Source organism: Hemibagrus wyckioides, linkage group LG07, assembly GCF_019097595.1.
Source record: "Hemibagrus wyckioides isolate EC202008001 linkage group LG07, SWU_Hwy_1.0, whole genome shotgun sequence".
In the NCBI taxonomy this organism is placed as follows: Eukaryota; Metazoa; Chordata; class Actinopteri; order Siluriformes; family Bagridae; genus Hemibagrus; species Hemibagrus wyckioides.
The window spans coordinates 31939901-31957400 of NC_080716.1; the positions used below are offsets into that span (position 1 = coordinate 31939901).

The window sequence follows — 17500 nt, forward strand, 5'->3', positions numbered from 1 at the left end:
TTTCTTAAAAAAAATAATTAAAGTGGTATTGACTTATTTTTTTCTCCTTTTTTTTGCCCCAGAAATGAACAAAAGCAGAAACGTTTTCTCCTGCTCCCTGTGTCCTCTCTCCTACACATCTCAAACTGATCTCCACAACCATGTCAAGACATGTCACTACGAGAAATCGGGAGAAATTAAATATGAAAACATGATGCCTACAGGATGCTCAAGTAGTGAGCAGGACACTAGTGATAATTTACCAACCACCACCAATCACAAACCAGAGGAGGAAGATCTTCACCAGTACCCCGAGTGTGGGAACAGTTTTACTCAAGTGGTTGATCTCAAAACTCATCCACACCTCCATACAGGTGAGAAGCTCTACCGGTGTTCGAAGTGTGGGAGAAGTTTCAATTGCCAAGCTAATCTCAACGTACACCAGCGCATCCATACGGGGGAGAAGCCGTATAAATGCCTAGAATGTGGAAAGAGTTTTGCACAGTCGGGTCATTTTCAACAACATCAGCGCATTCACACAGGAGAAAAACCCTATCAGTGTTCGCAGTGCGGGAAGAGTTTTACTCGTCAAGCGAATCTCCGAACACACCAACGCATTCACACCGGTGAGAATCGGCACTGTTGCTCGGAGTGTGGAAAGAGTTTTACTTACAGAAGTAATCTGGAAATCCATCAGCGCATTCACACTGGAGAGAAACCGTATAATTGTGCACAGTGTGGGAAAAGTTTTGCACAAGTAGGTCATTTTCAGCAACATCAGCGTGTTCACACCGGAGAAAAGCCCTACAACTGTTCGTATTGTGGAAAGAGTTTTGCGCAAGTTGGTCATCTTCAACGGCATCAGACCATTCACACAGGAGAGAAGCCTTTTCCATGTTTACAGTGTGGAAGGAGTTTTGCCGAGAGCGGCACTCTTAAATCACACATGCGCGTTCACACGGGAGAGAAGCCGTATCGCTGCTCACAGTGTGGAAAGAGTTTTACCAAAAGCGGTAGCCTCAAGGCACACATCCGTATTCATACAGGAGAGAGACCGTTCCAGTGTTCACAGTGTGGGAAGAGTTTTTATTGCCGGAGCCCACTCTTAATCCATCAGCGCATTCACACAGGAGAGAAACCGTTCCACTGTTTACACTGCGAGAAGAGTTTTTATTGCCGCAGCCGCCTTCAAATACATCAGCGCGTTCACACAGGAGACAGACCGTTTCAGTGCTTACAGTGTGGGAAGAGGTTTTATTGCCGGACCCATCTCCAAATCCATGAGCGCATTCATACCGGAGAGAGACCGTTTCACTGCTTACAGTGTGGGAAGAGTTTCTATTGCCGGACCCATCTCCAAATACATGAGCGCATTCATACGGGAGAGAAGCCACACGTCTGCTCGCAGTGTGGCAAGGGTTTTAGTCTGCTCAGTACTCTCAAAGTACACCAGCGCATTCACACGGGGGAGAAGCCGTATCATTGCCAACAGTGTGGAAAGAGTTTTGCACAAGTGGGTCATCTTCAGCAGCATCGGCGCGTTCACAGAGGAGATAAGACGTATCCCGGCACATGGGGCGAAACCAGTTTCTCACAAGTGGATCAGCACCAAACGGACAAACCTGTTTACACAGGAGTGTGGTTATATCGCTGCTCACAGTGTGGGAAATGTTTCCAGAAAAGTGCTGCTTTCGAAGCACACATGCGCATTCACACAGGAGAGAAACCGTTTCATTGCTTACAGTGTGGCAAAAGTTTTTATTACTGGACTTATCTCCAAATCCATCAGCGCATTCACACGGGAGAGAAGCCGCACATCTGCTCGCAGTGTGGCAAGAGTTTCAGTCTGCTCACTACTCTCAGAGTTCACCAGCGCATTCACACGGGGGAGAAGCCGTATGTCTGTCTGCAGTGTGGCAAGAGCTTCAGACTCCTGAGTAATCTCCATGTACACCAACGCGTTCACATAGGAGAGAAGTCGTTTTACTGAGTGCAAACCCAATGCTCTATATCTTGATAAAGTAACAGTATCTCTCTTTTCTTTTACACAAGAGGAAGTCTGCAGTCTCGTATTAAGAAGTGCCCCATTCGCAGGTGTGCATCGGGGGCTTCCCTTTGTGCTACACTACATATTTACTGAGTTTCATCTTCAGGAACTGTTCTCACTAGTCATGGGTGTTTAACTTAGTCTTTTGTTTATATCTTAAGGAATAGAAGCAAAAAATCTTGCAGGCAGGTTCAAACAAATACACTAATTGAGCTGTTCAAGACTGTCTGTGGGGGCAGGTGGGATTCCAGGTCACAAGTCCTTCTGGAGCAAATGGGAGGAGAAAACCTGTACACATCTCGACTCTTGAGCAACCTCAAGTATCCTTGACCTGATACTGTGCAAGTTTGTCATTGATTTGGGAGTCCTGGCTAAGCATAATATATATTTATCAATAATGTAATATTTAAGTATGTAAGTATTTAATCTGGCTGTTGTTGAGCCATTCCTTAAGAATCTGAGTATTGATTCCTCTGAAATTTACGTCCAGTCTCTGGTAGTTTTGAAAAAGTGCTCTGTTCCTTTCTGAGTAGAATTTCAGTTTGGTAGCTGGAAGAATCGCCGTCTGGTATAAAATCACATTTCAGCAATTAACTATGAGATTTAAATGAAGTTTTGGAACGTTTTTGTCTGTATTTGACAATTGAAATTATTCCTAAAATAATTCCTTTTTTTTTCCCAAGATACTGCCGCACAAAGTTTTTTTTTTTTTCAGCAGCGTCTTGTTTCGTTTTACACCGATCAGCGATAACATTAAAACCACCTGCCTAATATTGGGTAGTTCCTTTTTGTGCCTCCAAAATAGCTTTGATCTGTCAAGGCATGGACTCCACAAGAGCTCTGAAGGTGTGCTGTGGGATCTGGCATCAAGACGTCAGCAGCAGATCCTCTGTAAGTTGTGAGGTAGAGCCTCCATGTATCAGACTTGATGGTCCAGCACATCCCACAGATGCTCAATCAGATAAAGGTCTGGGGAATTTGGAGGCCGGGTCAACCCCTTGAACATCTTTTAAAGTCATGCTTGATCGGTGTATTCGTCACCTGGGATGTGATTTATCCCTTCAGTTACTTCAGATATTTCAAAATAGGTGTTTCAGAAGTTTTTGTACCTCTTCCTTTGTGTATGGATGTCAATATAATAGTATATTTAAAAATGTAAATATACAAATAAGTACAGTAGTTTTGGAGATATTGATTTATATTGGTATATTGATCATCATTCGTAAGAAAGATTTTGGATGTTTTTTTTTGTTTGATTGTTTTTGGTTGGTCTTGTTTTCGTTCAATTAAATGCTCTCTAGAACAGGGGTGGCCAGTCTTAACATTTTGTCCCACTGTAGTCACTCTTTGTAGAGACATTGGGTCTAATCCGTCCTCCCCAGCGGGAAAGGTCTGGTGGGGAGAGGTATAGCTAAAAAAAAAAAACAACAGCTATCCAGTAGGGCAGGGCATGTACATACTAGAGCAGGGGGTCTAATATAGAATAGGTCAAATCGAGCAAGATCCACACCTGGTTACCCCTGTTTAATTAGTTGATCTTGACTTTCAATAGATTATAAGGTATGGCTTCTGCTTGGTTGGAATGAAAATACCCCTGCTTTAGAACATGCATGCTCTGACCTACTGGCTAATTTTGTTGTTTTTGTTGTACATATTCCCAGAAATTTTACATTGTGGTGACCAAGTTAGCCCCGGTGACTCTACAATGAGCGGCAATCTACCATGGGACAAATATTTATTGGCATCTATAGACGACGATGATGATGATGTAATGGTGGTAGTGCAACCATGTCTGAGTTTTTGTTAAAGAGCAAACTACGTGAAAAAAAGATAGATTTTGGATTTGCCCTTCTGCTTTGTTTTCTCTGTGGTCTTTATTAAAACTCTGTATTTGCAGCCATCTCTGCATTATTTGTGACATTAGGGAATATCTGAATTGTGTTGAAGCTATAAAATAAACGTTTGACCAGTGTTGGCTTTGTTTGTTTTGTTTTGTTTTGGCTTGTTTTTTCTGCCTTATTGTGGTCAGTTGTCAGATAGGAAATAATGAACCTGTGCTAAGCTAGCTAAACTTTCTTGGTTCTTGCCTTTGCAGAATGATTATAATGAACTTTACATTATCCCAGTAGTAGCAGTAATGTGTTTAGTTATTTTTCAAACTAGCCTTTTCCTTTGAGGTTTAACAAGTTAGCATTATATGTCATGGATAGCTGAAGTAAAAATAATAATAATAATAATAATAATAATAATAATAATTTTACAGAGTGACCAGGGAGTTGCTACACTTCGTGCTTGGATGGCAGTAATAATCACTACTGACCATAGCACTTACATTTGCTGAGCACTTTATGCAATTAAATAATGCACTTTATGCAATTAATAAAAACCTGGAGACATGGTGCCAGGTCAACAATCTCCTCCTGAATGTCAGCAAGACTAAGGAGCTGATAGTGGACCTTAGCACAAAGCAGGAGAGGAATTACCAGCCCCTCACCATCAACGGGACCCCAGTGGAGAGAGTGGAAAGTTTCCGTTACCTAGGTGTTTACATCACACAGGACCTGACATCAGCCGAGTGCACCATCCACACCGAGCTTCCTGACCTGGACACCATATACAGCAAGCGGTGCTGGACCAAAGCCAGCAAGATTATGAAGGACCTCAGCCATCCCAACAATGGACTCTTCTCTCTGTTGAGGTCAGGGAAACGGTTCCGTTCCTTGAAGGCGAACACAGAGAGAATGAGGAGGAGCTTCTTCCCGCAGGCCATTCGGGCCCTCAACCAGTACACCTAGGATCTGGACTCTCTGTTCTGACCCCCACACAACCTAACATAACATTCTACCTCAGCTGATTGTTGCACATGCTAATATTGCACTACTCTGTACACACAATAACACTCACTGTACATCTTCTCTGTACATCTTTGTGTGTGCACTGCACTGTCACTTTGCTCCCTGTAAAACTGGACATTATATTTTGTCACTTTGCTCCCTGTAAAACTGGACATTATATTTTGTCACTTTGCTCCCTGTAAAACTGGACATTATATTTTGTCACTTTGCTCCCTGTTAAACTGGACATTATATTTTGCCTCATATACACTTCTACAATATATTTATCTTACATATGCACACTGTACATACTATACTCTTTTGCAACACCATTTCAATGTTGACTTAGCAGACCTTTTTATCTACATATATTCATTCATACACTGTATCTTCTGTACATATAGAGTCTACACATATATTTATTTTATATTGTTTTATTTTCCACATATACTATACATATACTATATTGTACTATATATATATATATATATATATATATATATATATATATATATATATATATATATATATATATATACATATATATTTTTTTTGTGTTTGTTTTTATACTTTTATATTTTTACACTTTTATATCTGTTACACTTTCTTTTACACATTTTCTTTCTTACTCTTTCCTCTTTTATGTAAGACAGTCGTAAAAAGCATTTCACTACATGTCGTACTGTGTATGATTTCGTATGTGACAAATAAAATTTGAATTTGAATCTGAATTATCTAATCAGCCAATCATCATCCCAGTAGACCACACCGGGTTTCAGCCGAGAACAACAGACTCGTGCAAATTGGACAGTTTAAAATCAGGGGTCTGTTGTGGTCTTCTGCCGCTGTAGATCATCCAGCTCAAGGTTTGATGTTTGGTGTTTTCTGAGATGCATTTTTGCTCACAAGTTGTAAAGTAGTTGATTATTATTATTATTATTATTAGCTACTGTTATTTGAGTTATCATATACTTCCTGACAGCTTTAAACCAATCTGGTCATGTTCCTCTCTCATCAGCCATGTGTTTTGGGTACCAGATTAGGTACAAACTGCTCCAAAAACCTCCTGGGATTTTCAAACACAACAGTCTTGAGATATTATAATAGAATGGCGCAATGAAGAGGAAACCCACAGAACTGAAGCTCAGTGGATGTTTCTTCTTCTTCACTGCACTATTCTGTTAGAATATCTAAAGACTGTAGTGTTTGAAAATCCCAGGAGCAGTTTGTACCTAATCCTGGTACCCACCTTCATGTGATGTTTCAAATGACTAAAATCCCTCATTCTGATGACTTTATAGATTGTACTGCTTATTAGATAATCACATGAAGTGCTGGGTAAGTGGAGATATATATTCTGCAGGAGCTTCCTGTATAGGACTAGAACCTTTTTCCAGCTGAGGGAGAAAATGGTTGGGAGTTTCTTCATTTTGATGATGGCTTCTTCTTTTTTTTTTTTTTTTCCACTCTCCAGTCCAATAGATGGCGGTACATAGCTGCCACTCAGCGTCAAGAATGGTGGAAAAGAAGACACCTTTTCGGACATGAGTTAAACAACCGAGCTAATTAATGATCATAACATGAAGCCATGTTCCTGACTGGACTTTACCTCCTCATGTTCCTGACTGGACTTTACCTCCTCATGTTCCTGACTGGACTTTACCTCCACAACGCCCTCTGAGTTCTGAGGCGGCGGGTATAAATGCGTCCAGCTCTAAATCCTGAGGTAAATTATACTGAAAGTGCTTCTCTGAGTTGTTTATTTCGACTCACCTCACATTATCCTAGCCTCAGCTAACTGTTTAAACCTTCAGTGAGGGCTTTTATAGCAACATATCTTTTAACAAACGTGTTTCAGCGTCAAAAGCAGGCTTACTCTCACACATCCCTATGGTCACTTCAGGTTAAGCAATGAAAAGCAACTTTATTGAACAATCTACACCTGCTTCATAACACACAGTGTCTCCTCACACTCTCAATGACCACTTTATTAGGAACAATCATAATGACCTAATCATCCAATCACGTGTCAGCGGTGTGATGAATAACAAAAGAAACGTGCAGATTCACGCCATGTTAACAAAAAGATCTGATCTCTGTGGTTTAGAATATTCCAGAAACTGCTGATCTGCTGAGAGCTTCAACCGAGGACAGTCTCTAGAGTTTAGACACAATGCTGCGAAAACAGGGAGTATATATGAAAGTAAACAACTAAAAGATATGATTTTGAGTGACTGCTAACACCACAGACTGTTCAATCTGTGACATTAGGACATTAATATGCTACATTTCACCTTTGTTTTAACTATTAAATCTGTTTTGTCACCAGAAATGAACAACACTGTGATGGTCTTCTCCTGCTCCTTGTGTCCTCTTTCCTACACATCTCAGATTGACCTCGATGACCACACTGAGACATGCCACTACGAGAGATCCGGAGAAATCAAATATGAAAACATGATGCCTATAGGATGCTCCAGTAGTGAGCAGGACGCTAGTGATAATTTACCAACCACCACTGAACACAAACCACTGGAGGAAGATCTTCACCAGTACCCAGAGTTTACTCAGGTGGTTGATCTCGAAACTCATCCACACCTCCGTACAGGCGAGAAGCCGTACCGGTGTTTGGAGTGCGGAAAGAGTTTTAATCACCGGAATACTCTCCGACAGCACCAGCGCATTCACACGGGCGAGAAGCCGTATCGCTGCTCGGAGTGTGGAAAGAGTTTTAACCACCACACAAATCTCCAAACCCACCAGCGCATTCACACAGGAGAGAGACCGTATCGCTGCTCAGAGTGTGAGAAGAGCTTTACCCATCACAGTGCTCTACAGCGGCACCAGCTCATTCACACGGGAGAGAAGCCGTACCACTGCTCCGAGTGCGGGAAGAGTTTTAATCGGCAAACCAACCTGAAAACGCACCAGCGCAGTCACACGGGAGAGAAGCTGCATCAATGCTCGCAGTGTGGAAAGAGTTTTTCTCACAGGAGCGCTCTCCAGACACACCAGCGCGTCCACACCGGAGAAAAGCCGTACAGTTGCTTACAGTGCGGCAAGAACTTTGCACAACTGGGTCATCTTCAGCAACACCAGAACGTTCACTCGGGTGAGAAGCCATACAGTTGCTTATACTGTGGAAAGGGTTTCGCGCAAGTGGGCCATCTTCAGAAACACCAGACCGTTCACACGGGCGAGAAGCCGTACCGCTGCTCGGAGTGCGGGAAGAGTTTTACTCAGCCGAGTACTCTCCAAACACACCTGCGTATTCATACAGGAGAGAAGCCGTATCAGTGCTCGCAGTGTGGGCGGAGTTTCACAAAACGAGGCACTCTCAAAGCACACCAGCGCATTCACACGGGAGAGAGACCCTATCAGTGCTCTCAGTGCGGGAAGAGCTTTACACACCTGCTGAGTCTCCAGATACACCAGCGCATTCACACCGGAGAGAGACCCTATCACTGCTTACAGTGTGGGAAGAGCTTCATCCGCCGAACCTATCTCCAGATCCATCAGCGCGTTCACACGGGAGAGAAGCCGTACGTCTGCTCGCAGTGTGGGAAGAGTTTTAGTCAGCTGAACACTCTCAAAACACACCAGCGCATTCACACGGGAGACAACTCTGACGCACTCGATGCATGCTAATTACTGAATGCTCTATATCTACAAACTTTGGTGAATTGCAGGTCAGGTGTTTAGGCTAAAAATCAGCTCCAATCTCTAGCAGATCAGTCGCCCATCCCTAGCTGATGCTCGTAGGACCAAAAAAAAAAAAAAGGCACTATTCTTTAACATGTGTTTATCCTCCATCTCTCCTTGTTTTTTCTAGAAAACATATTTAGAAAATAATAATGACAGTACGGGCAGATGGGATTGGTCAACCTCTACTCACATGTGACCTGATACCGTCCACATCATCTTTTGAGTTGTAAGTGATCTAGACGTAATTGATTGGTCACTAATGTCCAATTTTTTTTTTTAAGGCTTGAAACTGATTCTTGACCTCTGCCAATCTCTCCAGTCTTTAATGCACCTTTTTGCTCTAAGATGCACTTTTTCTAAGTTGCTCTGAATAATACGCTGAGATTTTGGAGAGCGGTGTTTACCCGACAGTTCGGTTCCTTTCAAAGCATGAATAACGAGTGTGATGTAATCATGGAGCAGAGTCTGCTCAACTGTTGCCATCGGAAACACATTCAACCTCACCTTATTTTATTAAGGTGTAGAAATTTCAGTAAACAAATGAACGTGTATTGATATATACAAGCAATTTTGTTAAGCTGTGTTGATACAGTTCTCTTGACACATGTTCATGTGCACTCTTATTCAACCCCTGATCTCGGTATTTTGCCTTGATAACCTCTAATAAGTGGTTTTGTGTGGTGGCCTTTGATGCATACTTTCCTTGTATCCCAACACGTTTGTCCCATCCTTCATCAGATCATACTGGAAGTCTTTTGCTAAGGCCTCTTCACAACATTTTGGTCTTTCTTTCACGGTCAGACAGGATTGCATGTCTGCAATAAGTTTTGAACCTTCAATGATCTTTGAAACCTTCTTATGCACCCTTTTACCCTCTTTAGACTTAACTAAGGTTGCAACACACTTCACACCTGATGAAGTTTGAGGGTCAACATCAAGTTCCCAATGCTAGGTCATACAGACTAGAAGATGGTTTTAAACTTAAACAGCAATAGTATATAGGGGTTTGAATAATGGTGACATGGCAATATTAACAAAATACCTTGCTATAAAGTCTTCATTTAAAGCAAACGCAAGCTCTCCGGTTTAATATTGAATGTTAGAAATCTGTACTATCTTTGGGGTTTGAATATTTCTGACTGTAATTGTATTTTCGTACGGTGGATTTGTTTTCATTTTGGTCTTGTGCCACATTTGACAATACTGAACAATACTGACATTGATAACAAGGCCTGACACATACTTATCCGGTTCTGATCTTTCTTGACAGACCTTGTTAGCACTAACTGAATCTTTTCAGAGCCTTACTTTCCATGTAAGAAATATCTCTAAAACTGATTTATGGAACATAACATAAATGATGCTGTGAAACTAGTACACACTTTAATAACCGCCATATTGGACTGTAATCATGTAAATATTGCACACATCCATCATGGAGTCTGAGCGCTTTACTCTATTCGTATTCCAGCTTCATTCACTGTTTCTTAACGTCTGTGTCTGCTATAAAGTCCTGCTCGAGATGTTTCAGTTCAGTTCCGTTGTGTTTATCTTGCACTTTTAACACGGGCTGAAAAGGGTCCGTTCTGGAGCATGTTGCTGATCTGAAACCGTAATGTTCACCCTGAGCACCTCGCTCATCTCCACTCAGTGGACATAATGTTCATAGTTTTATGTCGTCAGTGTAGCGTGTTTTCAGAAATGTGTCTCGTTTTGTGTATTGTGACTGACAGTTTAAATGGTATGTGTATAGCACTTTAAGGTTTTGAACCTCGAATAGAAATAAAGCCTTCTTCTTCTTCTTATTATTATTATTATTATTATTATTATTATTAATAATTGTAGTAATAGAAGGAGCCGTTTAAGCACTCACATTTTTAATAATTAATAAAAATCAAAGATGATTCTCGATATCTAAAATACTTGGATGCAACATTTCTGGGAATTCCAGAGAAAGACAGCACAGAAGCTTTAATAAACCACTTATCACCTAAAAAGGGTTAAAACATTGCTGTTCTCTGCATTCACTAAACACTATCCTCAAAACAGTCGTGTTAAAAACAAAACAAGCTAAAGCTAAACGCCACAGTGTTTGTTTTTTAATGATCAAATCTGAATTATAATATTTTTTTCATTAATAAACCAAGCAGTTTTTAGCCGTAGCTCTGACCTCTGCTGGTGAAGCGGGAGTATTGCAGTCGGCGGCTCTGATAGTGTAATGGACGATTTGTTTGACGGAAAAAGACATCTTTTGGGTCAACTGAAATGAATCGAAATGATTATATTATTAACCAGTAGGTAAGCAGATCTTCAGGACTGTATTTGACCTGAATTTGATTGTGCTTAAAGTTAACCCTTTCATTTCAGTTCCTTTCCCTTTCAGTTCATTATTATTGTTATTACATAGTATGGCATATTTGGGACAACAACAACGATAATAATAACAATAAGCATTTTATTTATTGGTAATTTGTTTCTAGAAGGATTCTTCAGTCAGCTTGGTTTGTAAATGAAGGTTTAATTCTGTATCAGTCACCATTCCAGGTTCAGGACTATTTTATCCGAGTGAAGAATTTGGGGACTACTGTTATTTCTGTAGTCATGTGACTCAGATGGCGGATGGATACAGAACTCTCTCAGGCTAAAAACCTAAAGTTACTGAACCTACTTACAGAATTTACAGAATAAATTTCCCACTGAATAACACAAAACTATTTAAGTATTTTTCGATAGTTTCCATGGCATGCTGTGACTCCAAACCTAAGCAGAATTGTATTACTATAAAACACCAGTAAGATGCACCTCTTGTAATTGCATTTGATGGCTTGTATTTTATATTAATATTTATATACATAAAAAAAAAAAGTATTTTCACACTGTGACCCAGTGACTTCAAACCTACACAGAATTGTATCTGAATACAAGACAAATAAAACAAACCTATTTTTAATCTCATTTATATCTCATTAAAACCTGCACACTTTTGTCTTATATGCTAATTTTTTTTTTTCTAGAGTCTAGTGACGTGCTTATTTGTTTCTTGCAGTAAAACAATTCTCCTTAGGTTTGGAGTCACTGCCATGGAAAACTCTTCAAGTCACCTATTCAATTGGTAATTTATTGATGGTCCCTAAGTGACCTGAATGTCTGTCGAATATCCAAACTAAAACAAAAAAGTAGTGTTGTGTACATTCTTAACCCTTTCATGCATAAATTATAAAACATATCCATATTTTTGATGGCTTTATTTCTCATAAACACCTTGAAAAGGAAAAAAATGCCTTAATAAAAAAAAGGTTTACATAATCTTTAGAAACATTATGTCATTAGTGTCATTGTGAAATTCTAACTTGATGTTTTTTTCTGTTGCTTGTTCTACAACAAGGTCAGTCATGTTCTCCTTCTATCTCCTGCTTGTTCTTGTCTGCCTTCCGGCCTCCACAACATCTGGCGTGAGTACGATATTAATAATTATTTCTGGTTCTTGACAGTAGCTAGTGTGCCAAAGTGACTAGATAATGTTTATTAATCCTGTCTTATAGTTCAGCAGCTTTTTTAATTCTACAAAAATACGTCATTTAGTGTTTATCTCCTCCAGAGCCCTGTTAGTGACGGCCCTGTAAAACCTGCCTTCTAGTTACTTTGTTTATTTCCACCATGTGACTCATTTTCATGCTGTTTTATTTACTTGGGTTGTTAATCATTTGTTTAGAGAGTCAAAGAGACTGACCTTTTGTCATAACTTCTTCCACATTATAACACGAGTCCAGTCACTTCGATTCAGTTTGATTCACTATCTATTGATGTATGGAGCCAAAAATGATTTCTGATATTCATTATATAATCAAAAATGACTCATGAATTTAATTGAACTCTATCCTTTAGTCTGAAATAAATTGCTAAATAACAATATTTTGACACTCACAGATGCAAATGGAGCAGGATTTTGCTGTTACGAGTTTCACAAAAAACCATTCATCGCAGCAAACGTTGTCTCATTCAGGGTGACCGTACCTGACTGTATAGTTCCTGGAGTCATGTAAGTTTTCAACCCTGCTTTTGTAAAATCATTTTAATTCCCTTTCTAATTCTAAACTGACCTACATCTTCTTTCCTCTGCAGTTTGACCACAAAGAAGGGATTTCACTTCTGTGCAGACCCTGAGGTGGACTGGGTGCAGCACATCATGAAGATTAAATTCTAGATTTAGGAGACAAATTAAAGCGTCTCTCCATAAAATTAGCTTTAATTTGCAGAATGCTTCAATTTACCTACACGTGACATGAAACAATTTAGTATTCTTTGTAACTAGACAAAGCTTTTTCTTCAGTCTGTTTTATCTTCTGCACAAATAAAGCCCATAAACTCATTAATGTCATTATTTTTTACATTATGAGGTATACTGAAAGATGGTTTACACTAAATAATAATCAGGTGTTTCAGGTGGTGGTGGATGGTGTGTAAAAGGTGTGTAAACGAGTGCTGAGGTGTGTAAATGTGTATAAAGGTGTGTTAAGGTGTGTAAAGGTGTTCAATGCAATCACTATCACATAGAGAGAAATATTTGATGGAGGGTTAAAGAAGCAGGTGTATTTACTGAGAATACTGTAGGGGGAAATGATGCAGAAGAGATATTGAGGTATAAGATATAATGAGGTAAAATGGATAATGAGGTATAAAGGTCTAAGGGATATTATGCTATTAGTTCTAATGAAGTATAAAGGTTAGTGTTAAGGAATTGTGAGGTGTAAGGGATAGTGAGGTTTAAGGGACAGTGAGGTGTAACATATTGAGGAATAAGAGATAGTGAGGTAAAGGGGATTAGGTGGAAGAGGATAAGTTAGTGTATAGAACAAAAATGAGGCCGGTTACTCTCTGAATAAAGAAGGGCAGATGTTGAAGGGTGAGATCTGGGTGTTTTATTCCAGGAGAGACAGAGCAATGTCATCATATATGACACACATGTCTTTCCCGGTGTCACGTCACTCTATGCACATCAACAAACAAGCGTGTGGACGGATCAGTAAAGCAGGCACAGGCTGAACCACAAAAAAAACCCTACTGAAAACATTGTACCTGCAAAAGTTCCCAATTAAGTATCGCGAGTCAGCTCAGAATCAGCTGAATCGGATCCGCGACTCCGCTGAGAATCAGCTGAATTAGTCGATGAACCGGTTCTGCGAGTCAGCCGAGAATCAGCTGAATCAATCGATGAACCGGCTCCGTAAGTCCGCTGAGAATCAGCTGAATCATTCGATGAACCGGCTCCGTGAGTCTGCTGAATCAATCGATGAACCGGCTCCGTAAGTCCGCTGAGAATCAGATGAATCAGTCGATGAACCGAACAAATAAGAATCGGGTTAATTTAGACCTCGGACTCATGAATCATGAGTTAATATGCAGAATCGGATGATTTAACTCGGGTGAATCAGTCAGGACCAGTACTACAGCCACTAGAACATCATTCAGTCAGCCAGTACACCTGTTGAGATCAGGGGAGTGAAGTTTACCTGCACAGCTCCTACCGCTGACCTCCGTTACACTTGCTACAATCGTGACCTATGATATTCATTTCATTTAAACAAACAAAAGGGTCTAAAGATCGGGAAGCGTGGATTTAGATGTAAATACGAGCTGCAAAGCTGAAAATAATATACAACAATATAAAGGTCGTAATCTCTACTTTCAGAATATATAACCGTTTTGGCTGTAGCAAATATTTTGGGCTGATTTTGGGAACTAATTTCTCAGAGTAGGGTGGTGATGTGTAAATAAAGTTTGCACCGATAGAAACTGTATCCATCCGCGCATACACAGGATGCTGTAAAATAAACACATGGCACTGGTCATTACACGGTCAGACGGTCAACTTAACAAAGAGCAGTGTTTTATATTTATATCAGATTAAAGGGAATTTTATTGGCTTTCTAACCAATGTATTTACATTCAATTTGAACCACAAACAATAATTTAATAGCAATTTTGGGACACTTGGTACAGGAAATGATGGATTTTCCCCCTGGTTACTGCTGACCAATCAGCACTCAGGGTGGTTGCCCGGTGATTTTTTTTATTTTACTGTATCACGTGACCGCACTTGTTTCCTCGCTTGGACGGCTCTCGCTGGTGACGTCATAGCGCAGAATTCGAACAGTTGTGAAAACGTAAAAAAGTAGGCGGAGCTTTCAGAAATCTACTGGACGCTGTGAGAGTAAGGTGTTTATTAAAGTTACTTTGAACAGTGAAGAGATCATGAACTTTTTTGGAGCATTTAGTGGTCTTCCACTGCGCCCTCTGCTGTTAGCGGCCGGAGCTGCAGCCGCGACAGCCAGCATTTACACTTATGTTAAACGGAGCGAAGATACGACAGCGGAGCCCGAGGACACGACCGAAGGTACAACTATTTCTCAGTCCTGGTGTAACCATGCAGTGCTAAGTTTACTTCTCCCCTTTAGAAAAACATGAATTCAGTAGATTTGTTCAGTTCTTCATAAGTTAATAGCCCTTATCCAGATGGTGTCCGTCACTCTCTCTTTCTGTCCAGCTACATGGAGGATTTTAGCTTCATGAATGTAGAATAAAATCTGTCAGTGTGTCCTTCAGCCTTAACCCACAGTAGACATGTAGATAGTGAAGATCAGTAAAGTGTTTTTATTCTGGAGACCCGTGAAAAAGTGGGAATAGTTGTGCTGTAGAGCTTCACCCGGATCAGAAGTGATGAAAATATCGCTTGTGTGGAGTTCAACACTTCAATAATAGAGGATGATGTGTGATGTTCTACTGTTTTATTTTTTATTTTAGGTCCTGACACAGAGGTTGTTAAAGACCAGATGATGGTAAGTTTGTTCTGCTCCTAACTTTAACCCTATAGTGTACATTTCCAGTCTCTTACTAACAGCAGAACTGCAGGCTCATATTTACACCATTCACACTCCAATGTTTCTTTACACTAATCACACATTCTACATTTAGTCTCCTCTTTACAGAACTTTTATGAATATTTTCTTAATATGAAGCTGTAATTTGTCCTAGCATCCATTTGAAAGAGTTATTTTTGTGATTCAGAAACTGTTGGTGTCCAAGATTCAGCTGCAGGACAGAGTGAAGGAGCTGGAGGAACTGCTCTGTGAGGCACACAGAGACTGTGACCTGAAAAGCAAGGTAGGTGAGATAAGGCTCTGATTCAGAATAATGGGAGTACCATACCTAGGGAAATATTCAGAATAGGAAATACCTGCTCTCTGGAGTTTGAAGCCCACCTGCACTTGGAGCCAGAGGGGAGAGAGCAGTGACGGCTGGTCATGATATTAGATGGGAGATGAAACTCTCAGCTCTGTCACAGGCTCAGCAATGAAACCATTATGGTTCATTGTCTTATATCATGATCTCTAACATTATACAGATATAAAGACACACACAGAAGTGGCCCATTGCAGATGTGAACATTAAGCACTGTGTGAACCTCTTTTGCTCCATGTGTGTGTTTTAGGAGAGAGAGCAAGAGCGAGAGGCTCACAGCATCCTCCTGGCTGACCTGAGAAACCAGGTGGAGACACTGCAAGTCTCAATGAAGGACATGAACAACGTGATCTCGGAGACTAACCGGGAAATTAAATATATTTCTACTGTAAGTGAGAAAAAACCTTGTAGTAATCAGCTCCTTTCAAAATATTATGAGGACCTTCTTTATGTTTAAGTGTTAAGCAGAACTTTAGACTCTATTGTCCATGTGTGTGTTTTAGGAGTGTGAGCAAGAGCGAGAGGCTCACATCATCCTCCAGACTGAGATTAATGAGATGATGAAGACCATGATTCAGCTGGAGAAGGAGAACAGTGCAATGAAGAAGACTCTGATTGACCAGGAGGAATTACTGAGGGTAAACATTTCTTCTCACTAAACTCTGACTGCTGTACCTGCTTGTTTCCTCACATTTTGAGGACATTTTGTCATTTTCCCACCAATATATTTAGACTATTCTCATGAGTAATTGTTGTCCTTTCAGGTCACCATGGCTGAAGCTGAGGAGAACCATCAGAAGGATGTAGAGACCATCCATCAGCTGGAGAAGGAGAAGTCTGACCTGACAGAAAAGGTGGAGACTCTGAGAGAGACAGTGGAGGAACATCAGCAGGATGTGGAGACCATCCATCAGCTGGAGAAAGAGAAGTCTGACCTGACAGAAAAGGTGGAGACTCTGAGAGAGACAGTGGAGGAACATCAGCAGGATGTGGAGACCATCCATCAGCTGGAGAAAGAGAAGTCTGACCTGACAGAAAAGGTGGAGACTCTGAGAGAGACAGTGGAGGAACATCAGCAGGATGTGGAGACCATCCATCAGCTGGAGAAAGAGAAGTCTGACCTGACAGAAAAGGTGGAGACTCTGAGAGAGACAGTGGAGGAACTGGGGAACCAGCTCATTGAGACACATGTGCAGTGTGATGAGCTCACGGATGTAAGTGACTAAAATCTTGCACTAAGCAGCTCCATTAGTGACAGTATGAGGACTTTAATTGTGTTTAAGGGTTAAGCGCTCGAATTTACGCCTCTTGTGCTCCATGTGTGTGTTTTAGGAGTGTGAGAGAGAGCGAGAGACTCACAACATCCTCCAGTCCAAATATGATGAGATGAAGAAGACTCAGGAGATACTGAAGGTAAATGTGTGTGTGTGTTTATGTGTGTGTTTAGGGACATTTTGTTCTTTTTCTCTCAATAGATTTTAAAAATCAGAAAAAAAGTTTTATTGCCAGACACAGCAAAAGGTCAGCAAAGTGCACTTTACAGTACTAGGAATTTGTCTTGGTGTCAGGTTCAAACATATACACAGATGAAATATGTAGACAATTTTAGAATAAAACTAGAATAAATTAAATAAATAGTGAAAGTGACCGTCCAAACATATATACAGATATGAAGTATGTACACAATCTAGAATGA

General features: G+C 40.4%; 2 protein-coding genes across 6 annotated transcripts in view; both read left to right on the forward strand.

Annotated features, from left to right (window-relative positions):
• The window catches only part of LOC131356019 (zinc finger protein 501-like), a 44450-nt gene extending 31524 nt beyond the window's left edge, over window positions 1-12926 (forward strand). The window contains exons 1-6 of one of the 5 annotated variants that reach the window (XR_009204970.1): window positions 6350-6586; window positions 6968-8549; window positions 8693-8791; window positions 11951-12017; window positions 12493-12604; window positions 12688-12926. Coding sequence is in view for 1 of the 5 variants with exons in the window: in XM_058394739.1 (XP_058250722.1) it covers window positions 7141-8508 (1368 nt within the window). In the remaining 4 variants the exon portion in view is untranslated. Of the gene's footprint in view, window positions 6587-6967; window positions 10367-11950; window positions 12018-12492; window positions 12605-12687 lie in introns of those variants that run through there. The other 4 variants (XR_009204972.1, XR_009204969.1, XR_009204971.1 and 1 more) reach the window with 4 other exon arrangements.
• A 3014-nt stretch (window positions 12927-15940) lies between these two features.
• On the forward strand, window positions 15941-17234 carry LOC131356020 (early endosome antigen 1-like). Its single transcript, XM_058394742.1, has 3 exons — window positions 15941-16192; window positions 16308-16442; window positions 16569-17234. The coding sequence occupies exons 1-3, from the start codon at window positions 16133-16135 to the stop codon at window positions 17028-17030; spliced, it is 657 nt and encodes a 218-aa protein (XP_058250725.1). The 5' UTR covers window positions 15941-16132; the 3' UTR covers window positions 17031-17234.
• The last annotated feature ends 266 nt before the right edge of the window (window positions 17235-17500 follow it).

What these genes read in the sequence shown, in the direction of transcription:
- LOC131356020 (XM_058394742.1), top strand. Translation starts at nt 16,133, where the DNA reads ATGAAGGACATGAACAACGTGATCTCGGAGACTAACCGGGAAATTAAA. An exon ending in AAATTAAATATATTTCTACT is followed by an intron (nt 16,193 to 16,307) that starts GTAAGTGAGAAA and finishes TGTGTGTTTTAG; the next exon opens with GAGTGTGAGCAAGAGCGAGA. An exon ending in ACCAGGAGGAATTACTGAGG is followed by an intron (nt 16,443 to 16,568) that starts GTAAACATTTCT and finishes TTGTCCTTTCAG; the next exon opens with GTCACCATGGCTGAAGCTGA.